Consider the following 16,140-nt stretch of genomic DNA (forward strand, 5'->3'; position numbering starts at 1 on the left):
GTCCAACTCAATCTCAGCTCAGGTCTCGACCTCAGCGTTGTGAGTTCAAGCCCCACATTGGGTTCCATGCTGGGTGTGGAGCCTACTTGAAAAAAAAATTTTTAAGTAATAATAAGATGAACTTATAAGGCAAATATTAAACGTGTTTCCAGAGTTTAATGGTCATAAGTATTGCCAATAGGATTAACTGAAAAGATTCTTGTTTCTGAGAATCAAACCGTTTATCTCACAAATACAGAGGCTCATTTTCCTATTCTTCCTTTTGTGTCAATCACCACTTAAACCAAATTAATCTTCCCAAAAAGCACATAGATCTGCCAATATACTGGCCTTTCCTTCTTACAAGGAAACAACAGACCAGTTAAAAATCTGCTTTCTCCAGTTCTGGGAAAGCAACTATTATTGGTATATTACTGCAACTCTCTGAGGTCCTCTTTCAGAGGTCAGCAAGCTACTACCCATGAAGTAAATCTGGCCCACATCTTGGTTTTGTAAATAAAGTTTTATTGGAATGTTCCAATGAATACAGCATGTGCCTTCGTTTATGTATTATCAGTGGCTGCTTCCCTACTACCATGATAGAGTTGCATCATAGCATCAGAGACCATTTGGCTTACAAAGCCTAAAATATTTACTAACTGGCCTTTCACAGAAAAACAATTCTAGTTTGTTTTTTTTTTTTTATTTCTTTTCAGCGTAACAGTATTCATTGTTTTTGCACCACACCCAGTGCTCCATGCAATCCGTGCCAATTCTAGTTTTTCTTAGAATCTAGTATCCTACCATCTTTTTGTCTCATTGCTCCCAAGAAAGCAAGATGGGTCACCAGCAGCTCTACTGGAGTCAAGAAAATTCAGCCGAGTTTCTCATTCTTGTTGCATCTGCTCAGACCAGCACCGTCTGACCCGGAAATACGTTCCCAATGTGAGCTGCTAGTGTTTTCGCTGGTAGGCGAAGGACACAGGTTCATTAAGTTGGATTAAGTGAACTTCCTTGAGTGGGTCATCCAAGATTTATGCCTTACTGCGAATCTCCAAAATACCTACCTTCATGTTAACTCTTTGTACATAAAACAAAAATATTTCAACAATGAAAAAAAAAAAAGATCCATTCTTACATTTTGGATATTCACGCATTCATTATTATTCACTCATAATACGTTACCTGACATCTCAACATGTTAATGTCACTACTGTTAATCTGAGCTAGACAATGACTTTAAGGGTTACAGTAAAGGCTCTCCTTTTCTTTACAGTAATAGGTGACTATTATTTTTCATTAACCTGAATTTTAAAAAGTAATCTCCTACCCAGGAGACACTTCGAATCTTGAGTTCAGCTCTTGATTTTCACCCATTTTTTAGGCTAGCTTTAAACTTTTAAGCTTAAGATAAAAAAAAAAAAAATGAGTTTTTCAAGAGAGGCTGGAAAAAAAAATCTTCAACTTTAAGAGAAATAAAAAGGTAATTACGCCCAAACTCGCTTGTTTTCCTTGCTTCCCTTTTGGAAAGATTGCCTCTGTCAGTAAAAGAAGATGAGAGCTTTTTTTATAATGCCTTTTGACGTCACAGACCTTCCTATTTTAATGGAGCAACATTTCCTAGGAATTCATCAATGAATCAGAGCATGAGAACAAGGAGGAAAAGGGGGAGGGGGAGGTCTGCACTGAAATAGAACAATGCATGGAGACTCCAGACTTGGTCTGTGGCTAGAGAGGGTGAGTGCTGCACAGACCACAGGTTTGCTCAACTCAAATGCCCAGAAGGCGAGGTGAGGATTTCAGCTAGGAACTCTTTAGCTTTGCCCGGAGCATCAATGAACAAAGGTCTCCTGTGATGAATTTGCTCCTCCTCTAGAGCTTATTTTCTCCTACTGTTTCCTTCACTAAGTGGGTATAGCTGTTTGGGAGTTTGTGAACTATGGGTTCAAACATATATTTAAGAAGATGAAATCAGGACTTCTCAGTGTATTTCTTCACTTTTCATATGCCAAGTGCTTTTTCACTTTCATTTCAAAAGTAATATAAAGATCTTTGCATCAAAGTCATAAAAGTACTGATAAGCAAAAAGAATGAGAAGGAGGGGAAGAAGAAGAGGAAGAAGAAGAAGAAGAAGGAGGAGGAGGAGGAGGAGAAGGAGGAGAAGAAGGAGAAGAAGAAGGAAGAGAAGGAGGAGGGGAAGGAGAAGAAGGAGGAGAAGGAGGAGAAGGAGAAGAAGGAGGAGAAGGAGAAGAAGAAGGAGGAGGAGGAAGGGGAAGAGGAGGAGGAGGGGGAGGAGGAGGAGAAGGAGAAGAAGGAGGAGAAGAAGAAGGAGGAGGAAGGGGAAGGGGAAGAGGAGGAGGAGGGGGAGGAGGAGGAGGAGGAGAGGGAGGAGGAGAAGTAGAAAAGAAAATTCAGATTATTCATAAACCCTACCACCCAAGGAAACCACTATAAAATGCTATATATTCATTCATACATGTAATGGCTTGAATGCTGCTGGTTCACCAACCGTCCAAAAGATAAATCTGCCAAAGCATGTGAAAGTGACCTTCTGTGGAAAGGGGGGGGGTTCTTCACCAAAGTAATTACATTAAGGATCTCAAAATGAAATCATCCCGGATTATCTGGTAGGCTCTTCCAAAGACGATTGTTCCTATAAGAGAGGAAAACCATAGACAAAGGAGAAGACCATGTGAAGGCAGAGGCAAAGAGCAGTGAGATACCACCACAGACCAAGGAGTCCTGGAGCCTCCAGAAGCTGGAAGAGACAAGGAAGCCTTTTCTAGAGCCTTGGAAGGAGTATAGCCTTTTAATTTCAGCTATCTGGTATCCAGAATTGTGGGAATAAACTTCTGATATTTTAAGCTACCAAGCATGTGGCAATTTGTTATAGCTGCCCCAGGAAACTAAAACAATACATCTGTTCAGTAAATATTTACTAAACAACTATGAGCCAGATATCATACCAAAGAGTTGACGAAGAAGATACCAAACCTTTCCAAGATTTTTTATGAATACATGGAAATATATGTATAAATATTTTAATGGGCCACAATATAAAAGTCATTATTAATGCACTTCTTAACCTAACAATATAAACATCTTTCATGATTATAAATGAATATGTCTTCATCTTATAGATGAACCACTATTTTACTCAAGCTATTCTCAGTATTTGAAGACTGAGCTGCTTTCCCTTTTTTTTCCTATACTGCAATAATCATTCTTTAACTAAATACTTGGGCACATTTTTAATTATCCCCCTTAAATTTTAAAAAATGGAATTCAGAGGTCAAAATCTGCCAGTTCTTGTCTCTCAGTTCCAAACTGACCCTTCTTTCCCCTTCTTTGTGACCCTGGAGCTGGATCCTGCAAAACTTTCTCTGCTGTGGATTGGCACATGGTGGGCTTTGTCAGTGGAAGGCACTGGGCAAGACAGTAGTGGCAGGAAGACACTCCCTTTTTGGGTGCCAGTCCTCAATTTTTTAATGCAGCAAAGGAGACCCAGCTCCGACCACAACCTCAGGACACACACACACACACACCACCAGCAGTGGTTTCTAAGCACTTCTGGCACAGTCTTGGCACATTCTCTTCATCCCATGGGCATGTCTATGCATCAATATGACCTGCGATATGAAAGTTTCTTCACCACCCATGGTCAAGTTTTCCAGTGGTAGACACATGGTCTTTGAAGAGATTTTTTTTTTTTAAGATTTTACTTATTTATTTGAGAGAAAGAAAGAGAGAGAGCACACAAGCAGGGCGAAGGGGGAGAGGCAGAGGGAGAAGCAGACTCCCCACTGAGCCAGGAGCCCAATGCAGGGCTGGGATCATGACCTAAGCTGAAAGCAGATGGTTAATGGGCTGAGCCATCCAGGCACCCCCTTCAAAGAGATTTAAATCTCAACCTCAAGTCGTAGATGGGAGCAGCCTCCTAGTCCTTCCTTAGCCTAGATGTCCTTCTGGAACCTTTAGAGGCATCTCGCCACTTTTGCTAGTTAACAACTTCTTTGGATTAAATCTTTCTGCTTAAATAACCTGCGATTTACAATCCCTTCCCCAAGCCCTAACCGACTCTAATATTTCCATTCACTTTCAGCAAAGAAAATACAATAGGAAAGAAAGTATCCTCATCAATTGTTTTCATTTGCATTTCTTTGATTACTAGTAAGGTAGAGGAAACACCATGTGAGTATATGTTGTGTTGGAAGGAGTCATATCGGAGCAACAATGGTTACCTTCCTGGGAAGGGAATAAGAGGAGAAGAGGGAGAAGGAAGGGGGACTTTCCCTTATTGCTCTAAAATCTTACACATTGTCCACATATTTTACAAAGGGAAAGCATTCATGCATTATTTATGTGATTAAATATATATACATCATGAAACTAAGGTGCTTTTGAGCCCTCCCTCTGACTACACATGACTGCTGCTAGTCAGATTTGATGCCTTCTTTAACACAGCTGAACAACCAACTTTGGAGAAGGCTTATCTATCTGTAAGCACAGGTCCCAGTCCTGGCCACAGACTCATCTCATTAAGGTTGCACCTAGAACACCTAAAAGAAATGAGTGCTCAGCACATGTGCCCAGCCATGACCACTGTAGTTCCTGTATCTTCAAGGATAGGAGAACCGTGTCTTTCTACGCCCTGTCTCATTGTGAGAGCATGTGTAAAACCATGAGCTGGACCCTCAGTTCCAATTTTTAGTTCATAAAAGTTGGGAAGAAAGAGAGGTAGGGTGCAAAGACCATAGGGTCCATTTGCCTTTTCCTTACCATCAGGGGAACACGGTAGAAGCTTGTGACACGTGGAACTTTGACTCAGAGAGAAGACTGCATGACCAGGTCAGCACAGAGATGGGTTATAGTCATCCACCTGCTTCCAAAGTAATTAATCATCTTTTCCACTTTACATCTTTGCTTCCACATTTTTTTTTAAAGCATGAAGAGAGTTGAGATCATGCAATGGTACTTCCACAATTGACAGTTTTATCCTTCTTTGTCTGACAGGACTACAATAATACAATATTGTGCTACAAATATTTGAAATCCTCCTTTGAGGAAGGGAGGAGTCCTTAATGACCCAGTCAGCCAGCAGACCTCTGTTGGGCTGAATTGTGTAGGAAGCATCTAGGAAAATGACAGCCAGCAAGAACAGCCCTACTGATGGAAAGACTAGGGTGGATGGAATAAAGAGCAGAGGACGGGCATAATGGGCTTGAATTTGCAGGGTGTGAGATGGACGGGAAGAAAGGGAGAAGATGAGACCACAAACTGTGGCCTTTGTGAAGAGAGATACATGCGTTCGGGATGTTTAGAAAGATACGCTAAGCATCATGGAGTTCAGTAACCAGATTCTCACTACTCCACTCCCTCGAAAGTTATTGAGTTAAGACCGTGTTAATTTTCAAAGCCTTTTGGAGTCATTTCTACTTGTTTCTACTGTATTGATGGTCTGAGACTAAACTTGGAGCCAGAACAAGATATTTATGTGGGTTTCATTTGTTTCATGTTTGTCTCACCCACTGGATGTGAATTCATGGTGTGGATTAGGAGTGGATTCGACAAAATTAAAATACTTTAAGACATGATTGTCTAAAAATCACTCCCCCCCTCCAAAATCCCAACATCCTGCCTTCTGAAAATAGTTGTGTTGTAAAAACTGAAACGGAGAATACACAGCTGTTGTTATTCAGTCGGGTGGATGAAACTCACAGAGCAGACACAAGGGTGCCACCTAGAAGAATGACCTCATCTGAAGGCAGCTACACACAGGAGGGTACAGACTTCTTCCAATTCAAGATACACACGCAGCTCATTTAAGTCAAGACTGTCCTTCTACATATTCTTTGACCTCTATCATGTATCTCCCTTGAAAAGAAAACAGTGCAAATTTCTTGACTGCTGACCTTTATTAACTTGCCTAACCTCAATATCAAAGCCCAACAGTTTAGCTCAAGGGTCTCTTTAAGAAGATAGACTGACCCAGGATAGGAAGCCACAAGGCACATCACATTTTTAATGAAATATTCTAAATATACGGAGAAGTAGAAGGAACAATATGACTAGCATCCATTACGAGCCACCCAACTTTGTCAAATTTTAAGTTTGTAAAATATCCTTCGACTCTTTTTTCTGAGAAATAAATCATTATGGATACTCTCAAAGCCTCACATATAACCGGCAATAATCCGCCCCCCCCACTTCAATCCCATATATAACCAGTAACCACGAACCTGAATTTTGTGGTCATCATTCTCATGTGTGTTTTTGTCATTTTACGTATATATTTATCTGTAAGTAATATCAAGAATTACTCGACCAGTTTCGAAGCTTATCTAAATAGTATCCTACTGTTGCAGTTACACACACAGATATACTGTATACACACATATGTATATCATATGAAGGTATCCATATCCTTTTACAACTTTAAAGTGTGTCCCTGCACAGAAAATACAGTTGTAGTTCCTTCATGTTAACTGCTGTTTCCCATTGTATAAGCATACCACAACTTACTTACATATTCCTGTGGATAGACCATTAACTATTTTGCCATTCTCTGTTATCGTAAGTCAGACTGTGGGGAAAATTCTTTTGAATAAATGCATACAAGCTTTGTTTTTTTTATTTAATTTTATTTTTAATACAGAGTTAGAAGAATAAAATGACCAATAAAGTTGAACTTTTTCTAGGAAGAGGGGGATGGGGTTGTGGACTTTGGGGAGGATATGTGCTATGGTGAGTGCTGTGAAGTGTGTAAAACCTGGCAATTCACAGACCTGTACCCTGGAGCTAATAATATATTATACGTTAATAAAAAAAATTAAAAATTAAATTTTAAAAAAGTTGACCTTTTTCAAATGTGTAACTCTGAATTTTAACACAGGTACACATTGATGGGACCGCCATCACAATAGGGACACAGAACTGTTCCATCACTGGAAGCGACACCTTCAGGCTGCTCCTTTGTAGTCGCAAAAAAGTTGCTATTCTATTTACTCAGATTTTTATCATTTCTGTTACTCTTTCTTCACTCTTGATGCTCTAAATTTCCCTCTGGTAGTATTTGCCATCCATCTGAAAAAGTTGCTTTTCGTGTTTTTGTTGGAACAGGTCTGCGGGCAATGGATTCTCTCGGTTTTCATTGACATTTCGTCATCATTCCTGGAGGAAATTAATTCTGGAAAGAGATTTTGAAATTGTCTAACTTAAAATATTCATTGCACCTGTGAGGAAAATGAAGCCCAGAGACAGTAATACTTTGCCCTTATGTCATTGATCCAGGACCAAAATCTAAGCTTGATTCTCAGTTCAGTGTTTCCTGAACAATGTTCTGGCTCGCTATCTCAATTATTTGGTATATAGTGAGAGTAGGTTGTGGGGGGAAAAAAAATCTTGATTATTATATGCTTAATACAAGAAAACGCGGTAAAATTATCATTTTTTAGAACTGAATGGGGCCTCAGAGATCATTCACTTCTGTGTTTCATGTTTCAGATGAGGAAACTGAGGCCAGAGAAGGTAATTCAGTTTCCCAAAGGAAATGTATTAATAAGCAAAGACATGACACTTATAATAAGATCACACTACGTATCCATCATTTGGTACTGGGGTTGCTTATTTGTTTTCTCTGGCAGCAGTAGCTTGAGCTAATTCGTCTTGGGCCAAACACACTCTCTCCAGAAGCTCCCTCACGACCTCATGACCCAGGCTGGATGGTCATGTGGAATGACATCTATGATGTCCTGTTCTCATTAGCACTATCCTCTCAACCGATGATTCCCCGACTTCAGTGTCTATCAGAATTGGACTTCAGAGCACACAGAAAATTATAAGCTGTTAAGAATCAGCTTGTCGAAGTTGTACATTCCTGGGCCCTCTTCCAAAGATTCTGATTCACTAGATCTAGCATGTGACCCTAGAATTTGCATTTTTGTAAACCCCCCCTCCCCCACCCAGGTGATTCTAACGCATAGGCTGCACTGGGAGAAATGTCTGGCCTACATTGAAACATTATGTCTTGGTCACGTAAAGAAAGTTCTGTTCCTTCTAGCTCAAAGAGACTGGGTATGACACCAAATCATTTCTTATTCTCACTGCATTCAGGATCCACCATTCACAGTACTCGAGTGGCTGTCCTCCTCTCTCAGGGATAGCTGGGATAGCTAGAAGTTAACAGCAACACAGCCCTCACACATCTGTATGGTAACAATAACTCTCAGAGACACAGACAGTGGCAGTCAGCATAGTTTATTTCATGTCTCTTACCTATCATCCTTTCACTAGATCTGTTAAGATTCCTGAAACTTAACTATTCCAATTAAATGTAACAGCCAACATTTGTCCAGGGCCAGATTTTATAAGTCCAGATTTTTACTTTAAATACACTTCACAATCATCCCCCCACACATAAACACACCTACACCCACACACACAAACGGCACTGATCCCATAGGAATGGGTTCATTCTCAGCTGGTTGCCATGCTAGGCACGAGATCCCATAGAAGCAGGAAAAAGAAGAAAGCGTGCTGGCCCTGTACTCAGAATTACAATCCGGCCTGGAAAACCAACCACACAAACAAGAAACAACTAGTTGTGTGTTCAGCAACATGCATTCATGTGCAAGATAAAAACAAAGTGTAACCTTCACAGATTGAGGAACTCTTGTGTTTAAATATTGACTCTGTTGTTCTTATGATTTAATTCCTGGAAGTTACGAGCTTGATATTTAGCTAGACTGAAAGGAAACAAAGTGCCCTTTCCATTTGCTCCCTTAATGCCTACAAAGGCACGGATTCCCTCATCAGGCCAGCGTACAGCCTCGGACTTTTTCTCAATTGTCTTGTAGGTACGGATAGATCTCTTTCCTCTAATAATCATAAAAGGTGTTTGAAGGCAGGAACCATATTTTATTTTATTGTCACCCATAATGAAGCCCCTCCCATGACCCAGGTTCTAGGTGACGCCTGATAGTTGCAGAGACAGCCTGAGGTCCCTGGCCTCAAAGATTTCCCTGCATTCGTTGAGCTCAAACTTCTCCTATAAGTGATAGTCCCTGTCCTCAGAGCTTCGGGCCCAGAGATAAGGAAGCCCCTCTCTCTGTGCTCGAGTGAGGAAGACAGACACGGGTACTGCGTCAGTGTCTAGGGTTGCTGTCACAAAGGATCACAAACTGGGGGCTTAAAAAACAGAAGTGTAGGGGCGCTTGGGTGGCTCAGTGGGTTAAAGCCTCTGCCTTCAGCTCAGGTCATGATCCTGGGGTCCTGGGATCGAGCTGCCTGGCTCTCTGCTCAGCAGGGAGCCTGCTTCCCATCCTCTCTCTCTGCCTGCCTCTCTGCCTACTTGTGATCTCTGTCTGTCAAATAAATAATTAAAAATCTTAAAAAAAAAAAAAAAAGAGTGTATTGTCTCCTGGTTCTGGAGGCCACAAGTCTGAGATCAAGATGTTGACGGGGATAATCTCTACCAAGGACTATAAGAGAACAAGCTGCTTGCCTCTTCCCTAGTTTCTGGTGGTTTGCTGGCTCTCTCCAGTGTTCCTTGGTTTGTAGAAGCATGACTCTGACCTCTGTCCTCATCTTCTCATGGAGAATCCCTGGTGTGCCTAGCTCCATGTCCAAATTTCCCTTCTCTGCAGGGATACCAGTTATATTGGTTTAAGGGCCCACTCCAATCTGGTATGACCTCATCTTAACTAATTATATCTGCAATGACCCTATTTCCACATAAGATCACATTCTGAGGTATTAAGGGTTAGGATTTCAACATATAAATTGGCAGGGGTGGGGTGGGAGGGTGTCATTCAACCTGTAATGCATACAAACAGCTAAACACAACCTGGTCAATGCTTTAATAGGAGTGAATGAAAGAGCTATGGGGGTCCCTGAAAGCACACGGTACTGAGCTTAACAGGCATGAGGAAAAGCATCAGAGAAATTGGGACACGTGGCCAAAGCTTGGGCAGACAACAGACATTCTCCAGGTGGGGAAATGCCAAAGAACTTTTGAATAAAGGCATGTCTACTAGAGCATGAAGCACTGGGGGAAATGCAGAAAGTATTATGGGGTGAAACCGGAAAGATGTAGGAGAGCTGAGAGATGAAGCAGGAAGGGGAGGCAGAAGCCAAACCATGAAGAACCACGTCACAGTGAGTAGCCTAACCCAGACGCGATGAGAAGCCGTGCGGGCTTTTCAACAGGACATCGTGGTTGTACCCGCATGCTAGAAAGCTCACTCTGGCAAACATTTTGATTCTATCGTCACACAGGTGGGCACTGTGATGGGGCCATATTGGAATCTGGGCGACCAGTTAGGAACCTATTTGCGAGAGTCTGAGCAGCAAATGAGGAGACTCTGACTGCACTGAAGTCCCGTGGGAACAGAAAGGTGGGGATGGATTTACGAGGGGAGGCTTGACACAAAATGTCAGGCTCTGGTCAACAGCAGTTGGGGATAACTTGGATGTGGACTGAAGGGATGTAGATGAGGAAGCTAGGGGCCAAGATGAGGAGAGTCAGAGCAGGAACAGAAGGGCAAGACCCATTTCTGAGAGACGGAAGAGGACACTGAGGCCACCCGCATCCGACTGGCCAATTCTGCCCCTAGGATTTCCCCTCTCCCGCCCCAACCTCATTCACACTTAACATCTGACTTCCACGTGCAGTTTTGCCCTTGACCTTGATAGAGCAGAGGAAAAGTGCTTAAGATAATCCCTAATCAAGTTAGAAATACTGTTTCCTGAGCTAAGGCCAGACAACAGAGTCTAGTAAGGGAGCATGACCCCATGAGTAGGGGAGGACTGGAGTCGTGGGATGGGGATGGCTTCCTACCCACGTCCTTTGTCAGCCCAGAAAAATGCACACCAGCTTGCCACAGAGCCAGTGCTGCTGTGACCCTGGTCAGTGCCTGACTTCTTCATCCTCGGGCCATGATACCTAATTAGACCATCAGGAGCTGCAAAGTTTCTCAGAAACTGGGAAGCAGTTGAAATTTGATTCCAGATAAAACAAAGGGGATCATGCAACAAGATGGACAAATGCCCATTTGTCTTTCCTGATGTAGGAAAGAACATTAGGGTTCAAAGCTAACGGCCAAGAAAGGATTCTCGAGAAATCTTTGGTGCAAAAAGGTGATTTTATTAAAGCAGGGGGACAGGACCTGTAGGCAGAAAGAGCTGCACTGGGGTCACAAGGAGTGGCCCATTATATACTTTCAAGTTGGGAGGGGGTCTGGGGTAGTGTAAGTCTCTAAGGAATTTTGGAAGCAAGGTTTGCAGGACCTTAAGGGGGCTAGCTATTGTTGCAAAAAGGTCATTTATTACCATCTAATAAAACTTTAGTCATGATGTATATCAGTCTGTCCTATGCTTGGGGAATGATTGCCAACATGTATCTTGGGGGGTTTAGAAATTTCTAAAGGAAATTTGATATGTTAAAGTAGACTTACAGGATCCTGGGAGCCAGGCTAAGATTGCCTTTTGCCCTTAGCAAAGTATTAACTTCGAGGCAGTTGAGTCCCTAGAGGAAGGTCACTCTGCCTGTTTCAAGAACTTGTCAACGGGCTATAGGTAGTGAGGAAATTTAATAATTTTTCTTCTGCCTTTGTTTCCCACATCAATACCCAGGAGAGGAAAGTAAGTGGCAAGAGGATCAATGTGGGGTTTCTCACTTGGACTGAGTTTTTAGGCCATGATATGCTCCTAAAAGAGGTCCTGTCCAACATCCTCCTTTCTCACGATTTATCACTCTTGTCCCACTCATAAATAGTATCTAACTTAACCCAGTGTGCTACAGGAACCGAGAAATCATAATATTTCTAGCAAACACATATCACATACTTATTTACCACGTGCTCAGGGGTGTTCCAAGCACACAATAACCCTACTGGGTCAGTCCTATTATTACATTCAGTTACAGATGAGGGTATGGCAAACAGCAAAGACTCTTCCCCTGAACCACAGGGGAAGGAACTCTGCTCTGAAGCCACAAGCCAAAGTGTGTCTGAGGATTCCTGACTCCAGCCAAAGGAAGGAGGCGGTTAAAGAGTAGGATCGGCATACATGGGCAGCTTCACTCTCTGGGCAGGCGCTGGTGGCAAACATGAGTTTTCCGGAACATTCAGCTCAGTGGGGCTGCCTCCCCCAACAGACTTGCACTTCAATTCCTCCCCACTCCGCCCTCCCCCATTAAATAGAGGAGTCAGGAGTCCAGGCCTGGCCTGCCCCCTCCCCCTCCCTCTTCCTCAAAAGGGAAATGAGGTGGGGGAGTATAAATTACTTCTCGAACTATCAGGGGAAAGTCTAACATGTGTTGTCCAGTGATTCATTTGGGTGGACTACTTTCACACCAAGCTAAATGCAAAAGTTCAGAGTGGGGTCATCGGGAGGCCCCTCCCTCCTTGAGTGCCGGAGAAATTTCCTCTTTGTAAAGAGCAGGCACAGTTGGAATCAAACTCCTTCCAAACAGGAAATCACCAAGATTCTAGGTAAAATCGGTGCCTTATTTTTAAAGGACAAACTTTTTTATTCCTTAAGTGGGTATTTCCCGAGTGCCTACTAGGTGCCAGGCACGGGCCACGTAGGTGTTGTGGACCTAGTGTGTGCCCGGGGTGGGGGGGTGGGGAGATAGGAAGAGGGAACAGACAACACACACACACGCACATACATATATGACAAATCTTACTAAAGAAACACTTTCGGGGAATTGTTTTTTGTTTTTTTTTTTTCTAAAAAAGGAAAATGAAAATAAAAGGTTGCGCGCGCGCGCACACACACACACACACACCCTGAGTCCCCGAAAGTGCCGGGACTGAGCCCCGAGCAGGGAAAGTGGGAGGCCTGGGGCGAGGGGGATGGGCGCGAGGTGCCGGCTGGGTGACAAGGTGCAAGGGCAGAGCCGGCAGAGGCCCCGGGAGTTGGCTGGCGAGCTTGCGCCAGAGGCAGGTGCCAGCTGCGAGTGGGCGGAGGGGCGGGCGCGGGGCCAGGCGGGGTAGGCCCGGCGTCACCTCTGCCTCGAGGACTCGGGCGCGCAGACGAGCTCGCCCCGAGCAGCCGGGGGCACGGGCGTCCCCGCCATCCGCGGAAGGAGCCGCGGGAACGGTCGCCGCAGCCGCCCAGCGACAGCATCCTCTGGAGAGACGCCCCAGGCTCCGCAGCCGCCTTCCTCCGCCGGGAGGCGAGCGCCGCCGCCCGCTCCCCGAGCTCCCGCTCGAAGCCGCCCCCGGCCCCGCCGCCCGTGCGCCCGCGGGGGGCAGCAGGCACCCGCTCCCCCCAGCCCTTCGCTGCAGCGGGCTCCCGGGCGGGCGGCGCGGGGAGAGAAGGTGCCAGAGACAGGGGCCCAGAGGCACCATCCTCTGGTCTCCACTCCGCGCGGAGCAGGGACGCCCGCCAGCACCGCGAGCCCCCACGCCGCGGGTCCCTAAGTTCAGGGGCGACACCCCTCCAAGGGGGCGACGATCCCCCGCGGTGAGCACGCCGGCCCCGTCAACCCCGGCCGGCCCTCGGCGCCCAGCAACCGCCCGGGTCCCCGGAGACGCCCGCGCGCCCCGGCCGGGCCATGCCCGGGCTGCGCCGGGACCGCCTGCTGACCCTGCTGCTGCTGGGCGCGCTGCTCTCCGCCGACCTCTACTTCCACCTCTGGCCCCAGGTGCGGCGCCAGCTTCGGCCCCCAGAGGACCCGCGGGGCTGCCCGTGCGCCCGGCGCGCCTCGTCCCCGGCCCAGGACTCCGCCGCCGCCTCCCCGAACCCCCGCGCGGCCGCTCGCAACTTTTCCCGAGCCGGGCCCGGCGCTGAGCGGCGCAGCGGCCGCGGCTCCAAGCTGCAGGCCCTCTTCGCCCACCAGCTCTACCGCGTCCCGGAGGAGCCGCCGCTCCTTGGGCCCGAGGACTCGCTCCTGGCCAGCCAGGAGGCGCTGCGGTACTACCGGAGGAAGGTGGCCCGCTGGAACAGGTGAGGATCCCGGGCGCCCCCCGCGCGAGCTGCGCCGCCCCGCCGCCCCCACCCGGAGCTTCCGCTGGGCGCCCGGCGCGGCTAGTGTTCCCCGCCCGGACCCCGCCAGCTGTTGGCGGAAGGCAGAGTCCAGCCCCGAGTGCATCTCAGGGGGAGAAAGTTTCAATGCAGCCCCACAGCGGAGAAATGCTCTCAGCCTCTCCCTTCCAGCTCCCTGTTCACCCCTTAGCCCCGCTGCACTGTCCTGGGCCGTTGTCCCCCTCTTTCTCCTTGTCCTCATGTTGGGAAGCCGCTGCTGGACTCGGGTGTTCCGGAAAAGGTTCCCAAATAGAGCAACTCCAAAGCTGGTTCGAATTCCGCACTCCGCTTTGGACCTGGGTGCCTTCCAGAAAGCAATGCTACTCCCTGAAAACCCAGCTCTTTCTCTTAACTTACTCCTCTGCCCGGGTCAGAGATTACAAGAGGTCAGCTGGGGCGGAAAGTAAACGGTTAGTTCCCCGACCTGATCACCAACCTGTTCTCTTTAAAACCCGGCTTGTCCCTCTAGCCGGTGCTCTAACTTGAAGGTGGTTTTAGCATTGGGTTAATTTGGGCTGACACGGATCTGAGACTTGATGCTTTCACAGAGGAGGTAGAAAGCTACCTGGGAATTTCTAAAAATCCAAAGCAAAATGTAGCTGGGGGTTGATGGTGGGGGGAGCCCAAACCTATTTAGGATTCACTTAAGAAGACGTATTTGTAAAAGGGCAGGAAGGGGGGTGGTTTGGAGTGGGAGGAATAGTCAATACTGAGATGGAGGTTAATGACAGAGACCTTCACATGAGCTAGAACTCTGTTTCGAAGTACAGACTTGTCTAAATATCACTGGCATCCAGAGTTCATTTTGAACCACACCCATTACTTTTCTTACTACAAGAGATTTCAAAATGAGATGTCATCAGAGGGTTTTATAGTCCCTGCGGAGAATGGGTAGACCATAAATCTCGGTGTTTGCCCAGGGGTAGCCCAGTTTAACTGTTTGCTCGTTATTCTGTAGTGCTAAGGCGGACTGGGGCTTGAGGCAGGGGAGGACTTTCAGAAAGCAAAAGGGGATGAAATGGAGAGCCCTTGGCTGAAATCGCTGTGGTGAATTTTGCAGCTCCGTGGCTGATGACTTTAGATTAGAAAAAAGGTGGTTCTCCATTTCATTGCTAATTGGGTGTAAGAAAAAGGCAATTTGAGAGTGTTTCTCAGACACTGTCCTGTTCAACATTACCTTGATTTCATCAATAATGTGGGCATCGGGATCAATGGACTAGGAAATTTTGCCCCTAGAAAATCATCTACATATCTGTGGAAGGTTCCAGAATGAGGGGACTGTGGGTGAAGTCGTTTGCTTTAGTAATCAGAATTCATGTATTCTCATTTCTGTGGCCCTGCACTTCCTTATGTTCCTCCGGGTCTTGAAGGAAAGTCCAGGAGAATATTTTTGGCAGAAACACAAAAATCTTTCTCACCGACGTTTCCCACCATCGATTTTTGAGCTTGATTTCTACGCCATCGTGTGTCACAAACACACATTTCCTGGACAGAAATGATTTTGGTCATTTAACAGAGGGTCGACCCATGGGGGCTGCTGACCTTGCTGTCTTCAGAGCTAACAGGGTAGTTTTGCATGGTTGGTTGAAATGCGACAGCTGGGATATTTCTTTTCCTCTTCCTTTTCCTACCTCCAGACCTCAAGCGAGGTTTGTGGGCTGAAGCAGGAGAGGAAGCTGCATTCTCGAGGGTTGAAACTTGACCTAGGATTGCAAAGAACACCTGCCTTCACCAGACCTGTATGGCAAACGTCAGCGGGAGGATTCTAATAAGCCTATGCCCTATTACGTACATCAAGGTTAAGAACAAACGTGGAGGGCGCTGGGTGGCTCAGTGGATTAAGCTGCTGCCTTCAGCTCAGGTCATGATCCCGGAGTCCTGGGATCGAGCCCCACATCGGGCTCTCTCCTCTGTGAGGAGCCTGCTTCCTCCTCTCTCTCTCTGCCTGCCTCTCGCCGACTTGTGATCTCTGTCTGTCAAATAAATAAATAAAATAAATCTTTAAAAAAAAAGAAGAAGAAGAAGAAGAACAAACGTGGAGGACTCAGTGGCCAGTGTGAATTTGAAGCACGCCCAGAGTTCTGTTGTCAGAGAGAGTAACTCATTACCTGAAGCCAGAGAGTGGGCTGA

General features: G+C 45.9%; 1 protein-coding gene across 2 annotated transcripts in view; it reads left to right on the forward strand.

The window, feature by feature from the left end:
• Positions 1–12,927: 12,927 nt before the first annotated feature.
• The window catches only part of LOC111158177 (FAM20A, golgi associated secretory pathway pseudokinase), a 47,383-nt gene continuing 44,170 nt past the window's right edge, over positions 12,928–16,140 (forward strand). Inside the window, exons 1-2 of one of the 2 annotated variants that reach the window (XM_022520080.1) lie at positions 12,928–13,449; positions 13,631–13,932. Coding sequence is in view for 1 of the 2 variants with exons in the window: in XM_022520079.1 (XP_022375787.1) it covers positions 13,541–13,932 (392 nt within the window). In the remaining variant the exon portion in view is untranslated. Of the gene's footprint in view, positions 13,933–16,140 lie in introns of both variants that reach the window. The other variant, XM_022520079.1, reaches the window with a different exon arrangement.

The sequence above is a fragment of the Enhydra lutris genome, unplaced genomic scaffold (genome assembly GCF_002288905.1).
Source record: "Enhydra lutris kenyoni isolate GAN:26980312 unplaced genomic scaffold, ASM228890v2 scaffoldscaffold57, whole genome shotgun sequence".
In the NCBI taxonomy this organism is placed as follows: domain Eukaryota; kingdom Metazoa; phylum Chordata; class Mammalia; order Carnivora; family Mustelidae; genus Enhydra; species Enhydra lutris.